We start from the raw sequence: 15,662 nt of genomic DNA on the forward strand, positions 1-15,662 counted from the left end.
TGCCATCTCCTTGTTACCACCTCTAAACCCATGTTCTGCTGATGATCTTGTAGATAACTTTAACTCCAAAATTGTGAAAGTTATAGATGTCATTGCACCTGTTACGGTTAAAACGATTTCTGGTAAGCAAAAGGCACCCTGGAGAAAAGCTGCTTTTGTAACAGCCCAGAAAAGAGAATGCCGGAAAGCTGAGCGCATCTGGCGGAAAACAAAACTTCATATTCACCATGACATCTATAAAGAGAGCCTCCATGCCTACAATTTAGACTTAAAAAGTGCTAGAGAAACATTTTTCTCCAATATCATTAACAACACTAATAAGGCAAAAATCCTATTTGCAACTGTTGACAGACTGACCAACCCCCCAACACAAATAACACCTGAACTCCATTCCACGCAGAAATGCAATGAGTTTGCATTATTTTATACAGATAAAATTGAAGGCATCAGACATGCCATCAATATCACCGCTTCAAACAAAAATGTTGGATCACCACCCTGCTTAGGCAAAGGTAACGTGGCAATGATGACATGCTTTAATGTCATAGACTCTAAAACTCTTGTGGAAACGGAGACACAACTAAGGCCATCCACCTGCTGCCTTGATGCTTTACCTACCAACTTCTTTAAGAATGTTTTTGACTGCCTAGCAATAGACATACTGCAAATAGTTAACAACTCTCTTCAATCAGGCAATTTCCCAAAAGCCTTGATAACTGCAGTTATTAAACCTCTTTTAAAAAAGCAGAGCCTAGATGCCTCTATTATTAACAACTATAGACCAATATCAAACCTATCTTTCATAAGTAAAATCATTGAGAAAGTTGTCCTCCAGCAACTTAATCACTTCCTGGCTTTAACTGGCTGCTACAACAACTTCCAGTCAGGATTTCGACCTCTTCATAGCACCGAGACCGCCCTTATTAAAGTTGTAAACGACACAGACTCTGGCAAAGTTTCAATATTAATGCTATTAGACCTCAGTGCTGCATTCGACACTGTTGATCACTCAATACTTTTGGACAGGTTGGAAAAATGGGTGGGGCTCTCAGGCACAGTCTTAAGTTGGTTCAGGTCATATCTACAAGATAGGAACTATTTTGTTTCCATTGGCGACTTTGTATCAGAACCAACCAACGTGACGTGTGGAGTCCTGCAAGGTTCGATCTTAGGGCCGTCTTTATTCAACATCTACATGCTCCCACTAGGGCAAATCATGCGAAATAATAATATTGACCACCACTGCTATGCCGATGACACTCAAATCTATGTAGCGCTATCACCAAATGACTATCGCCCCATAGATCTGCTGTGCCAGTGCATTGAGCAAGTCAAAGACTGGATGTGCCAACATTTTCTCCAACTAAATAAGGACAAAACGGAGATAATTGTTTTTGGTGCTAAAAAATAAAGGCTTAAAGTAACCCAACACCTTCACTCTCTGACCCTGAAAACTTCAAACAAAGCCAGAAATAGAGTCATTATGGATTCAGATTTAAATTTCGACAGTCACATCAAATCAGTAACAAAATCGGCCTACTATCATCTCAAAAACGTAGCAAGATTAAGAGGACTCATGTCAGCTCAAGATTTAGAAAAACTTGTACATGCCTTTATTACTAGTAGGCTAGATTATTGTAACGGTCTCCTTGCAGGTCTTCCGAAAAAAACTGTCAGGCAGCTACAGCTTGTTCAGAACGCTGTTGCTAGAGTTCTAACAAAGACCAAAAAATTTGAACACATTACACCAATTCTTAAATCCTTACATTGGCTCCCTGTATGTCAGAGAATTGATGTTAAAATCCTGCTGCTCACCTATAAATCACTACATGGTTTAGGACCAAAGTATATCACTGACATGCTTCCACTATATAAGCCTTCTAGACCGCTAAGATCTTCTGAAACCAATCTGTTAGTGATTCCCAGAGTAAATACAAAACATGGGAAAGCAGGATTTAGTTACTATGCAACAAATAGCTGGAATAAACTTCCTGAAGATTTAAGACTTGCCTCAACTTTGACCACTTTTAAAACAAGACTGAAAACTTTTGTTTACTTTAGCTTTCAGCTAAATCTTAACTACCTTGCACTTTTAACTTTTGCACTTTTTATAATGCATTTTTAATTTGCTTTTCTTTTCTTTTAGTTCTTCTATTTTATTTCATTTTATTATTTCATTTTATTGCATGACATGTTTTTATGTGAAGCACTTTGAGTCTGCCTCGTGTATGAAATGTGCTATATAAATAAAGTTGCCTTGCCTTGCCTTGCATCTGCAGTCAGAGAAGTCCTAATCATCCCGTTGCTCAATAGTGCAAATCTCTGTCCCACTCTTATTCATTAACTTCTGCATTGTACAACATCCAACCAAGTTTGAGGAACAGAAATATATCTTCCTTCAATGTACTTTGCAACCTTCCTGACTTGATACTGAATTAGCTTTTAACCTTGCTTTCTATATTGGCATCTGCAGTGGGCAATTCTACCATCTGCCATCCATCTACAAAAACTGTCACACATTTCCTCTCTCCACGAGCATGGCCCGACACGTCTACCATCCCATACAGCTCTGCATTTTCGAGCTTTTACTTTTTATGGTGGTCTGACCTCATTAATCTATAAATCAGATTATTCACAGCACATTCCAGGGAGCTCAGCAATGTTCAAATCATCCCTCCACAAACATTTTAGCCGCTCAAGACTAATTTTCACTCTCTTCCAGTTCTGAAAGGTCATTGACCTGAAGTGTTAACTGTTTCCCTTCAAACAGATGAAAATGTTTTACTTTGTTTTTAGCATTTTCTCTTTTCAATTAAAGGCTAATGGTGGTTATTGACATGTTTTCTCAAATTATAGAATAGGGTGTATTTAACAAAATTAATACTTGAACATGCTGATGTGTCAGCATCACACTTTATTTGACAACACTGTGCCGAAATGCTGGTAATTAAACTCAAGAGTTAAGATGCTTCTAGGCCTTTCTCACGGGGCGACTTGACGCAAGAGGTAACCAGCGTTAAACATCGTGGGAACCTCTTACGATAACCGTACGGCATTCGTGGACCACCGTGGACCACCGTGGCGCTAACGGCAGGTACTCGTGTAACTTGTCGACTCGGGAGAAAATTCAAGCAAGCTTGAATTTCTCCAAGAGTGACTTGTACACTTGTGCTTGAACATTGCAACATTATATGGACGTAGTGGCCAGTGCGATATCCGTAATAACTCTTGCGTTTAACGTGGGAACTCCTGCGAACGGTGAACCCGGAAGCTGGACAGAGGGGACAGAAGGTGAGTTTTAGTTTATTTTAGTTGTTGGCCACTCACCATTTGGTGTGACATCTAGAGTCCTTATGTTAATGTGTGTTTTTTCCTCTTGGGCATTACTTTGTTTCTGTTGGAGGCTCCACATTTTATTATAGCCTGAAGTGTGATAAAGCTTTTTAACTCAGCAGTTTGATTGTCAGTGCTTGTTTATCTCATTGTTAAATAAATATATTTTTTACTATCAGATTGATGTCTGCAATTCTTCATTAAACACATCACTACAAGATGAATGTCTCTAATGTTATAATCCCTCTCATGCTGAAACACAAAATAGTTGAAGGGAGGTGATATAATCACATTTTCATTCTTTTTCATTTTTGAGTGTTCATGTCCCTCAATTGCTGAGCTATTTAAACGTTTGAAAGTTTCACCTCTCAGTAGATAATTAAATAAGACAATCATCACGGTCAATGTGAGACAGTCTTTATTCCTATTTGACAATATAAAAAGACGACTTCTTGCACATATTGAGAGAAGGTGCATCACACCAAACAACATTTGTCTAAAAAAGGGCTTCGCAAACATGAAAATCAACAAATGAGGCACGCTAGATTTTTTAAAACAATTCTATTCATTAACCTCCGCAACAAGCCTAAACTCAGGCAATAAAAGGGACAATGCAATGTGCTAAATGGCAGGTTTTGCAGACGGCCATCTTATAGGAAGCACTTTTCAGAGGACAACACTAGAAAGTGAAACAAAGAGAAGTAAGCAGGATTACAACGGGACATTATTATCAGCTTATTTTCTATACATGTCTGCTAACATGCAGTAGTGTTCCTGTGGTCGGCTACCCATCAATAGAGCTGTCCTGCCACGGTACACTCCCCAATTGTGAATTGTAGTAAGCGCAGAGATGGCCTCTTTGCTCTTTCCCACTATATGTGCCCGAGTTACCTTTGAAACGCTGCAGTGGGACCATTTCCGCCTTGGTTGCACCACTTCTCCATGTACCTAGTGTTATTCCCCCTGTGTCACTGTCCACTAGGTCACCGTCCTGGATGACTGTTGCTGATCCTGCAGCTGCACCTCTCATTCGGATCAGGTTGTGCAGAACACATGCTGCATATACTATAGTCTCAACATTCTTGGGCTTCTGCTCCATTGTCTTGAGCAAGCATCTAAATCTGTTTGCCAAGATGCCAAAATAATTTTATACAACCCTCCTAGCCCTTGACAGCCTGTAATTGAACATCCTCTGTTCCCTAGTTAGATTCCTCTGTGGATATGGCTACATAATCCAGGGCCGTAGTGCAAAGGCTTCGTCAGCAACCATCGCATATGGGATGTCCGGGCTGTCTTCTCCTGGCAGAGGAGAACAACATGCCTGCTGTTCCACCTTCCATTTTCTTTCCAAGCCAGGTTTCTTTCCAAATCCGGCCATCACCAACACTTCCAGGTGTGCCCACATCCACATACAGGAAGTTGTAGTTATGATCAACCACCGCCAAGAGTACAATTGAGTGGAATTTCTTGTAATTGAAATAATTTGAGCCACCTCTGGGTGGACAACAAATTGCCACATGCTTGCCATCCAAAGCCCCACATGTGTGAGCAAAGTTCCACCTGTTTTCAAACCCCAGCGCCACTCTCTTCCACGCATCTGGTGTACTGGGGCATTCCATCACTTCAGCTGCATAAAATTTGATGATCGCCTCACAGGTTTCTCGGACAATACCACAGATGGTGTTGGTGGCGACAAGAAAGTTGTAAGATAGACTTTTATAAGAATCGCCATTCCAAGTAGCTGAGGGTGATTGCTATGCGCAACCCTGGTTCCAGTGCATTTCTCATTACAGTGTCAATCTTCTTCAGCAGAGGTCCCAAATTATACTTCAGCTCATTAAAGAGCTCGGGTGGAATTCTGACAAAGTTTGTGAATGCACTTTTATCCTCTTCGCACAGCACATTAAGCAGTTTATCATATTGTCCAAATAGAGGTCTCCGTTGAAAGATGGGCTTCACCCAGTGAGACTTCCTCTTAATTCTCTTTTTAATTAATCTCACCCTTCTGCCTTCACGCAAGCGTCCTCGATTCACATAGAGGGCTGCTGCATACAGCGCGTCAATGAAAAACACCACCATCCTGTACTCGAAACTACTTAGTACAGGCATGTCTCCAAATGAGCCAATTCAACCAAGGGAGGATATTTATGGTGTGTGAAAAAAAAAGTGACATAATTTGTGCCACGTGATGATTTATCAACACTTCACAGATCACAATGTTCATTCAAGATTTAACGGGAAAGCTCGGGAGACGGACAAGTCACTCGCACAAATAACAGAAATGCCGAGTACCCGTGGGAACTCTTTATCTACCCCCCGTTATATCGTGTGATATCGTGCTAGACCACGACCACTTCACTCTGGTTACATCTTGCGTCAAGTCGCCCCGTGAGAAAGGCCTATTCCCCATATATAAGCGCAGCTGTTTGGATTTCCTGCATCAATGCAAATATTAGAAACTGAGATAGCAGGCAGGAACTGGTGGAATATTATCCAGATCAGTACTTTAGCCCCAGCTTTTACAGCATAGGCATAGTAATTTGAAAAAGGGAATGTTTATTTAAAAGTTTTTTTTAAAGCAAAGTCTGAAGTTTATTTTATTGTCACAAATACCTTATAGTTGAAAGCTTATGTTGCGTGCCAACCAGTCAGTGGAAAGGCCAATACACAATTACAATCCAGCCATCCACAGTATACAGATACATGACAAAGGGAATAACATTTAGTTCAAGATAAAGTCCAGTAAAGTCTGATTAAAGATAATCCAAGGGTCTCCAATGAGATAGATAGCAGCTCAGGACTGCTTTCTAGTTGTTGAAAGAGTGGTTCAGTTGCTTGATAACATAGAAAACATAGATAATAGGTGCAGGAGGAGGCCATTCGGTCCTTCGAGCCAGCACGGCCATTCATCGTGTTCATGGCTGATCGTCCCCTATCAATAACCCGTGCCTGCCTTCTCCCCATTTCCCTTGACTCCACTAGCTCCTAGAGCTCTATCTAACTCTCTCTTAAATCCATCCAGTGAATTGGCTTTCACTGCACTCTGTGGCAGGGAATTCCATAAATTCACAACTCTCTGGGTGAAAAAGTTTTTTTCTCACCTCAGTCTTAAATGACCTCCCCTTTATTCTAAGACTGTGGCCCCTGGTTCTGGACTCGCCCAACATTGGGAACATTTTTCCTGCATCTAGCTTGTCCAGTCCTTTTATAATTTTATATGTTTCTATAAGATCCCCCTAATCCTTCTAAACTCCAGTGAATACAAGCCTAGTCTTTTCAATCTTTCCTCATATTTCCCGCCATCCCAGAGATCAATCTCGTGAACCTACGCTGCACTGCCTCAATCACAAGGATGTCCTTCCTCAAATTAGGAGACCAAAACTGTACACAATACTCCAGATGTGGTCTCACCAGAGCCCTATACAACTGCAGAAGAACCTCTTTACTCCTATACTGAAATCCTCTTGTTATGAAGGCCAATATTCCATTAGCTTTCTTCACAGCCTGCTGTACCTGGAAGCCGACTTTCAGTGACCGGTGTACAAGGACATCCAGGTCTCGCTGCACCTCCCCCTTACCTAACCTAACCCCATTAAGATAATAGTCAGCCGCCAAAGTGGATAATCTCACATTTATCTATATTATACTGCATCTGCCACGCATCTGCCCACTCACTCAACCTGTCCAGGTCACCCTGCAACCTCTTAACATCCTCTTCACAGTTCACACTGCCACCCAGCTTTGTGTCATCTGCAAACTTGCTCGTGTTGCTCCTGATTCCCTCTTCCAAATCATTAATATATATGGTAAACAGTTGCGGTCCCAACACCGAGCCTTGCGGCACTTCACTCGCCACTGCCTGCCATTCTGTAAAGGACCCGTTCACTCCTACTCTTTGCTTCCGGTCTGCCAACCAATTTTCTATCCATGTCAACACTCTACCCCCAATACCATGTGCTCTAATTTTAGTCACCAGTCTCCCGTGCGGGACCTTATCAAAGGCTTTCTGAAAGTCTAGATACACTACATCCATTGGCACCCCTTCATCCATTTTACTTGTCAAATCCTCAAAAAATTCCATGACATCCTGGATCCTGGCACCAGGAAGGCAGCACATCATCCTCGAATCCCGTCTGTTCCTGCAGAAACCCCTGTCCAGACCTCTCACAATGGAGTATCCAACTACAATGGTGTTTCCTGACGTTGGCCTCTTTGGTTTTGGCTCAACAGCCCTTTTTACTTCGCAAGCCAGTCCACCGCTCAGTGTGATAGTCTTCCGTCCCGAGCTTCTAAGTGGGTGAACCTTCCGACCGAGCTTCTAAGTGGGTGAACCTTTTCACAAGAGGTACAACACCCGGGGACATTTGCATTCCATGTTTCCCTCCCTTTCTCACCGTCACCCACCTTCTCTCTTCCAGTACCTTAGGTGTAGCAATCTTACTCTAGGACTTGTCGAGGAACGACTCAGTTTCTCGGACAAACCTGAGGTCATCCACTTGCTTCTCCAGTTCCCCAACACGGTTCTTCAGGAGCTGTACCTGGATGCACTTCTCACATTTGTAGCAGCCAGAGGCACCAGCAGTGTCCTTGACCTCCCACATACTGCCAGCATCACACTGAATCAGCTTGCTTGACATCTCCTTCTTTCGTCTCTCCCTCTCTAGCGTTTTGTGTAGCCTCCTCTCCTCAGCCTCCTCGCCGAAGACTCTCGAGCCAAAGACTACCACTTTACTCACAGGGCACTTCCCTTACAAAGCCGCTCCCTCACTGCCGCTCCCTAAGAGCCGTCTTGCTTATAATGACTGATAAATTGCCTAATTTACCAATTTACAAACCAAATTCCTCAGTTTTCAAATGTTTTCCCCCTCTGACTCACTTCTAACTCTCCTCCCGCTCGGGCTAGAGCCAACCAGTGCTTTCTCCTGCTTCTCTTTGTTCCTGTTTCTTCAAAATCCACGTGAGCTCTGATAACAGCTCGGAAGAAACAGGAGGCGTGTGTTTTCACACTTCTATACCTCTTGCCTGATGGGAGAGGAGAGAAGAGGGAGTCATCCAGTTGACATTTGTGCTTGATTATGCTGGTGGCCTTGCCAAGGCAGCGTGAAGTGTAAAGTGAGTCAATGGAAGGGAGGTTGGAATTTGAAGCCTTCAACCATCTCTACTTCAGTGCCATCGGTACCATTTTGCTTTCTGAACTTGATCAACATCTTCTGTCTTGCTGACATTGTGAGAAAGATTGTTGTCTTGACACCAATACACAAGGTTCTCAGTCTCCTCCTTATCGTCATTATTTAATATCCAGCCCACAACGAGGATGTTGTCCATGAATTTGCAAATTGAATTAGATGTGCACTTGGCTGCACAGTCGTGGGCGTACAAGGTGTAAAGAAGGGGGCTGAGAACACATCCATGTGGAGCAACAGTGTTGAGGATTACAGTAGAGGATGATTTGTCCCTATCCTCACTGAGTATGGTCTGTTGGTCAGTAAGTCAAAGATCCAGTTGCAGAGATGAGTGCTGCCTCCAAGTTCCACAAGTTTGGTGATGAGCTTCGATGGGATAAAAATGGTGTTAAAAGCAGAGCTGTCATAAATGAATAGAAGTCTGACATATGTGTCTCTCTTATCCACATGTTCCAGGGATGAGTGTAGGACCAGGGAGGTGGCATCAGCCGTGGACCTGTTGCGGCAGTAGGCAAACTGCAGTGGGTCAAGACTGCTTGGAAGATTGGATACATTCCAAACATAACCTCTCAAAGCACTTCATGATGATGGATGTCAAGGCCACTGGACAGCAGTCATTAAGGCATGTGATCTTGCTTTTCTTCAGCACCAGAATAATAGTGGTCTTCTTGAAGCAGGTGGGTACCTCAGTACTTAGGCAGAGATTAAAGATGTCCGTGAATACACCCACTGGTTGGGCCGTGCAGCTTCTAAGGATGCAGCCACGGACTCTGTCCGGACCAGTGATGTTCCGTGGGTTCACCGTCAGGAAGGCCGATCTAACTTCTGCAACAGTGACCTTGGGAAGAGGCTCACTCAAGTCGCAAGGCACAGATGTCATTGCCTCGATGGCCATTTGCTCAAAGCAGGCATAGAAAGCATTAGGTTCATCAGGTAGGGCCGCACGATCACCAGTGATGTTGCCAGATTTCACTTTGCAGCCAGTTATAGTATTCAGACCTTGCCACATTCTCCGTGTGTCATAATTATTGTACTGGGACTCAAGTTTGTCCCGGTATTGTCTCTTGGCATCCTTGGTAGCTTAGCGGAGATCATAGCAAGCTTTCTCGTACCACTCGGGATGGTTTGCCTCAAAAGCAGCGGACCTGGGCTTCAAGTGTGAATGTACCTCACGGTTCACCCATGGTTTCTGAACAGGGAACACTCAGATTGTCTTGGTCGACACGCACTCCTCTAAACACTTGCTGATGAAGTCAGTCATAGCATTGGTGTACTCATTCAAGTTGGCTGCAGAATCCCCAAATATGGACCAGTTCACTGACTAAAAGCAGTCGGACAGGATGTCATTCCACTGACTGTGTTGAACAACTCTCTGAACCAGATCCTGCTTCCGTTTTTGATTCTAGGCAGGGAGTAGAAGTACAGCTGGATGATCAGATTTCCCAAAATGTGATTGAAAGAACATCTGGCCTCTCGGGACAAGAGACATGCTATAAGCACTTTAATTGTACGCCCATGAGATTGCCTTGATTGACGTCTCCTGCTAAAATGACCAGGGCTGCGGGATGTTTTGTCTCAAGGCTGTTGATAGTGGGCAGAGGCATAAAAACATTTCAGGACTATAGAAAGACAGGAAGGCTCTTCCCTGTCTTAGGTGGGGTAAAACGTGTTGCTTCAAATCAGGGCTCAGTCTCAGGATACAAAGACATTCTGGCCTGTTGAAGAAAGATGTCTCCACCCATTGTAAACTTGTAGAATTCTCTCCCTCAAAAGGCTAGTGGCTAAATTGTTAAATATATTTGAGAATGATTCCAGACACAAAATGTATCAAAGCCTGTAGGAAGAGAGTTTTGGAATGTGGTTCGGAGAAAGAGGATCAGCCATGAACATAGTGAATGGTGGAGCAGATTAAAAGGCCGACTGGCCTACTCCTGCTTTTATGTTTTTTTGTTTCTGGACTCACATTGTTACGCAAAATCGTATACATATCGGAAAGAGGAGGAGATTATTTGGCTTCTAACCTTGCGTTTCAATATTTGCAACCTTAGAAATCCAAATTAGTTAGTTAGTTGGTCGTGAGGGGTTGGGGGGGGTGGTGATCAGGGGTGGGGTTGGGGGTGAGTTGCTGGTGCAGCACGGTGGGCAGAGGGACCAGACGTCCCCAACTCTACTGCAGCTGACGGGTTTTCGTCCCCATGTGTCCGCTGCCCGGAGCCACTCCACCCGGCCCCATGTGTGGGCGCTGCCGACCCACAGCCCGTGACAGTGTAGCCGCACAGGGGGAGGGTGAGAGGAGGGCGGCCTTGGCCGGACAGCGCTGACCCCGGGGGGAGAGTGAGGGCCGTCACGAGGGATGCGCTCCTTCGGCCGCTTACACCTTGGTGCTCGGGTTCAGAACAAAGATAGAGCATTTGGTTCAGAGCGCTCAGTCACCCTTCACAATTATTAACAGCGCAAGAATTGACCATTTCGGCGGTTTTTAACAGGTAAGAAAGTACACGTTTCGTGTGTTAAGTGTATGCCGGAGGCTGCCATGTCCTCCAGAAGGATTGAGCTGCTCCGTGCGTCACGCCCTTTGACCCGATGACCTTACGTGCAACCCCCCTATACTGATACATTGGTCTTGCTTTGCTTATTTTAGAAACAGTTGCACTCCTTTGCTCGAGTACTGTATTTGCCAATATTTATTACCATTTAATCTTATTATTCATTATTGACCTCAGTGATATTTTAGCCAACAATTGAATTTGCAATGATATAGAACTTTACATTAAACATTTGTCTAAGTATTTTAATCTAATTTCCCCATGTAACAAATTAATTTTACTCAATTTCATCATTCATATTCAGGAATAAATTGTCATGAATGTTGCTTGTACAGGACTCTCATTTCCTGAAGGGGCTGTCCCACTGCAGCAACCTAATCCGCGAGTTCTGGCGAGTTTGCCATCGACTCATACTCGCAGCATGGTCGACACGAGGTCCTAGGAGGTCTTTGTAACTCTCCTTAATGCTCGAGAGTAGTCGCCGCGTACTCGAGGCCTCAGCTAGGTCATGGCGTAATTTTCAACAAGTAAAAAAAGGTGGCCATGGAACAAAACAAAAAAATCGCTACTTTTTTTACTCGTAGGTTTAGTCGAAGTAGGTCGTGGTAGGTCAGCATGTTAGTCGTAGGTAATCGATGGTAGTCGAAGGTAATCGAAGGTAGTCGAAGGTAGTCGTATATAGTCTTCAACATAGTCGAAGGGAGGTCGAAGGAGTCTTCACTCTCCACTATTTGGTGTCCAATTTTCCCGAAGCTAGTCTTCAACATAGTCGAGGGAGGTCTTTTACATAGTCGAAGGACTCCATAGAAGGACTCAGCGGGTGAGGCAGCATCTATGGAGCGAAGGAGATAGGCGACATTTCGGGTCGAGAACCTTCTTTAGTTATATAGTTGGTTAGTGTCCATAGTTATTTCTTAGCTCCATCAGTGCAATTTTACATAGGCCAAAATCTCTCTTCATCAGGCCCACTACATATCCTTTAGACATTTTGTTGACCTTTTTAAAAAAATCAAGTACACTTGAGAAAGTTTTCAACAATCACTGTGATCAAATCACAATAATGTTGATTGGATCTATGCACTCAGCACTATTCGTATTATAAATATGAGATGTTCATTTGAATGCTTCAAGTATTTAACCAGTATTTAATTTTATATTGCCTTTCCCACCAATATATTTTTACCATTCCTAAACTTTGTCCCTCTTAACTCATTCCACTTAGTTTTGTTAAAGGCTGTGCTTTACAAACTTGACTTCACTTCAGATATAAATTTCCACTTATCTCAGCTTCCTCTTTCCTACATTAAAGCTCTTCCACAGACATACGCCAGCTCTTCGATGTTAAGTTTTTTTTAATTTATGAGATATATGGACAAGGTCAGCATTCATTGCCCAAAGTGCACACATGCATAGCTAGACATACTAGCACAGGAACTGCAGCCCACAACGTTTGCATCGATAATGGTGCAAAGTTAAACTGATCTCATCTGCCGAAACTTGATCCATATGACTTTATTCCATGCACTTCCATGTGACTATCTACAGTGCCTCCATAATGTTTGGTACCAAGACCCATCATTTATTTATTTGCCTCTGTACTCCGCAATTTGAGATTTGTAATAGAAAAAAATCACGTGGTTAAAGTGCGCATTATCAGATTTTAATAAAGGCCATTTTTATACATTTTGGTTTCACCATGTAGAAATTACAGCAGTGTTTATACATAGGCCCCCCCCCCCCCCCCCCCCCCATTTTAGGGCACCATAATGTTTGGGACACAGCAATGTATTGACAATGAAAGTAGTCATGTTTAGAATTTTGTTGCATATCCTGTGCATGCAATGACTGCTTGAAGTCTGTGATTCAAGGACGTCATCAGTTGCTGGGGTGTCTTCTCTGATGGTGCTCTGCAGCCAGCTTATGCTTGTTTTGGGGGCTAGTCCCCTTCAGTTTTCTCTTCAGCATATAAAAGGCATGCTTAAATGGGTTCAGATCAGATGATTGACTTGGCCACTCAAGAATTGACCATTTTTTAGCTTTGAAAAACTACTTTGTTGCTTTAGCAGTAGGTTTGGAATCATTGTCTTGCTGTAGAATGAAATGCCGGCCAATGAGTTTTGGGGCATTTGTTTGAACTTGAGCAGATAGGTTGTGTCTATACACTTCAGAATCCATTATGCTACTACCATCAGCAGTTGCATCATCAATGATGATAAGTGAGTCAGTACCTTCAGCAGCCATACATGCCCAGGCCATAACATCCTCACCGCCGTGTTTCACAGATGAAGAGGAATGCTATGGATCTTGGGCAGTTCCTTCTCTCCTTCATACTTTGCTCTTGCCATCACTCTGATATAAGTTAATCTTCGTCTCATCTGTCCACAAGACATTTTTCCAGAACTGTGGTTGCTCTTTTAAGTACTTCTTGGCAAACTGTAACCTGGCCATCCTATTTTTACAGCTAACCAGTGGTTAGCATCTTGCAATGTAGTCTCTGTATTTCTGTTCATGAAGTCTTCTGTCGACAGTGGTCATTGACAAATCTAAACCCGACTCCTGAAGAGTGTTTCTGATCTGTCGGACAGGTGCTTGCAAATTTTTCTTTATTATAGAGAGAATTATTCTGTCATCAGCTGTGGAGGTCCTCCTCGGCCTGCCAGCCCCTTTGCGATTAGTAAGCTCAACAGTGCTCTCTTTCTTCTTAATGATGTTTCAAACAGTTGATTTTGTAAGTCTAAGGTTTGGCTGATGTCTCCAACAGTTTTATTTTTGTTTTGCAGTCTCATAATGGCTTCTGTTACTTTCATTGGCACAACTTTGGTCCTCATGTTATTAAACAGCAATAAAAGTTTCCAAAGGTGATGGAAAGACTGGAGGAAAGACTAGGTGCTGAGAGCTCTCTTATACCTACATTAAGGGGGCAATTAAACACGCCTGAGCAATCACAAATACCTGTAAAGCCATGTGCCCCAAACATTATGGTGCCCTGAAATGGGGGAACTATGTATAAACACAGCTGTAATTTCTACATGGTTAAACCAAAATCTATAAAAAATACCCTTTAATAAAATCTGACAATGAGCACTTTAACCACATGTGATTTTTTTTCTATTACAAATCTCAAATTGTGGAGTACAGAAGCAAATAAATAAATGATGGGTCGTTGTCCCAAACATTATGGCGGGCACTGTAAAATCTTGTTAAACACCATTTTCAAATCTGCTGCCAACACCACCTCTGGCAATGATTTCCAGGCCCCCACTACTCTTAAAACAAAACTTGCCCTGCACATCTTCCTTAAAAACTTCCCTCCTCTCACCTTATACTTAAAAGATGGCAAGGCAGAGTACCATGAAATGTTCTTGCAAAAGTATTGTGCCAGATGGACGACGACACAAAATAAGTACTGCCTTATGGTAGATCATGCAAGTAGATAAATATGGCAACAACAAAAAAACGATATGCTTGTCTTTATCAGTCAGGACATGGACTGGAGGACTAAGTCACATTGCTTAGTTGTGTGTGCAGTTCCTGGTGCCCCAAATACAGAAAAGATGTGGCAGCACTGGAGAGAGTGCAGAAGAGGTTTACCAAGATGCTGCCTGGTTTAGACGATATTAACGAATGACAGGAGGGTGGATAAACTTGGATTGTTTTCTCTGGAATATCAGATGCTGACAGGAGTCCTGATCAAAGTTTAAAACGTTCTGCGAGGTATAAATTGGGCACAGTCAGAACCTATTTTTCCAGGTTGAAAAGGTCAAATGCCAGAGGGCAAAGCAGCCAACAGGTTGCAATTTCAAAATACAAAATAAATCTTATGTTTTGATTAATAAGAAACATTGTTTCAAGGGAATAAACATACTAACAAATTTACAGCCCATTTGCTTGGACTTGAAAACACCTAAAACCATTTGAATGGAAGACTCGGAAATAATGGAATTTATATGGGGCCAAATTCCAGCCCCCAACCCCCTTCCCCAAATCTCAGTTCTTACCATCATCTTCTCGAAGAGGTCCAAAATCTCCTTCTCGGAAAGATTCATGAAACATTCTTCAAACACAGGTTGTGCTAAAGGCAAGTCGCACATAACCGCTTGGGAGTCAGTTGGATGCTGTATGTGAGGTTTTTCTTTCTTTGCAGTTGACTTTCGAAAACTGGTCAATCTGTCACGCTGTTAAAATAAAATGTATTAAAACTTTAATTCTACACGTTCTCTGTTCACGGTTCCTTAAAATACTCCATTAAACACATATATGAAATCATATGTATTTAAGCAACAACAGCACAAGCTTCGTTCATTGACAAAGCAGTAAAATTGTCACAGTATCCAGTTACATTTTTTAGAAAAATAATTCCTTTTTTAACTCAGACTAAAATCATAAGTAACTGTACCTTGACTGCTAAGGACCCCTCAGTGAATTTGTATTCGGTCAGTGTCTCCAGTTGCTTTTGATATAATTGACAAGTTCCTTAACTTGGTCTACTTTTACAAGAATTTATTGGGAACCGACTTAGAAGAACTCACCTGAAAGCTCAAATTCCGCACTATCCAATTAAAACTCATTAATACCAACATAAAGAGGTAGGTTGCCTGAC

At 42.6% G+C, this 15,662-nt stretch overlaps 1 protein-coding gene across 4 annotated transcripts in view; it reads right to left on the reverse strand.

Annotated features, from left to right (window-relative positions):
* Nucleotides 1-15,662, reverse strand: part of diaph2 (diaphanous related formin 2) — a 624,067-nt gene that overhangs the window by 531,274 nt on the left and 77,131 nt on the right. For all 4 annotated transcript variants that reach the window (XM_033030391.1, XM_033030390.1, XM_033030392.1 and 1 more), the window contains one exon: nucleotides 15,061-15,237. In XM_033030391.1, coding sequence (XP_032886282.1) covers nucleotides 15,061-15,237 — 177 coding nt within the window. The remainder of the gene's footprint in view (nucleotides 1-15,060; nucleotides 15,238-15,662) is intronic.

The sequence above is a fragment of the Amblyraja radiata genome, chromosome 12, assembly GCF_010909765.2.
Source record: "Amblyraja radiata isolate CabotCenter1 chromosome 12, sAmbRad1.1.pri, whole genome shotgun sequence".
Classification (NCBI taxonomy): Eukaryota; Metazoa; Chordata; class Chondrichthyes; order Rajiformes; family Rajidae; genus Amblyraja; species Amblyraja radiata.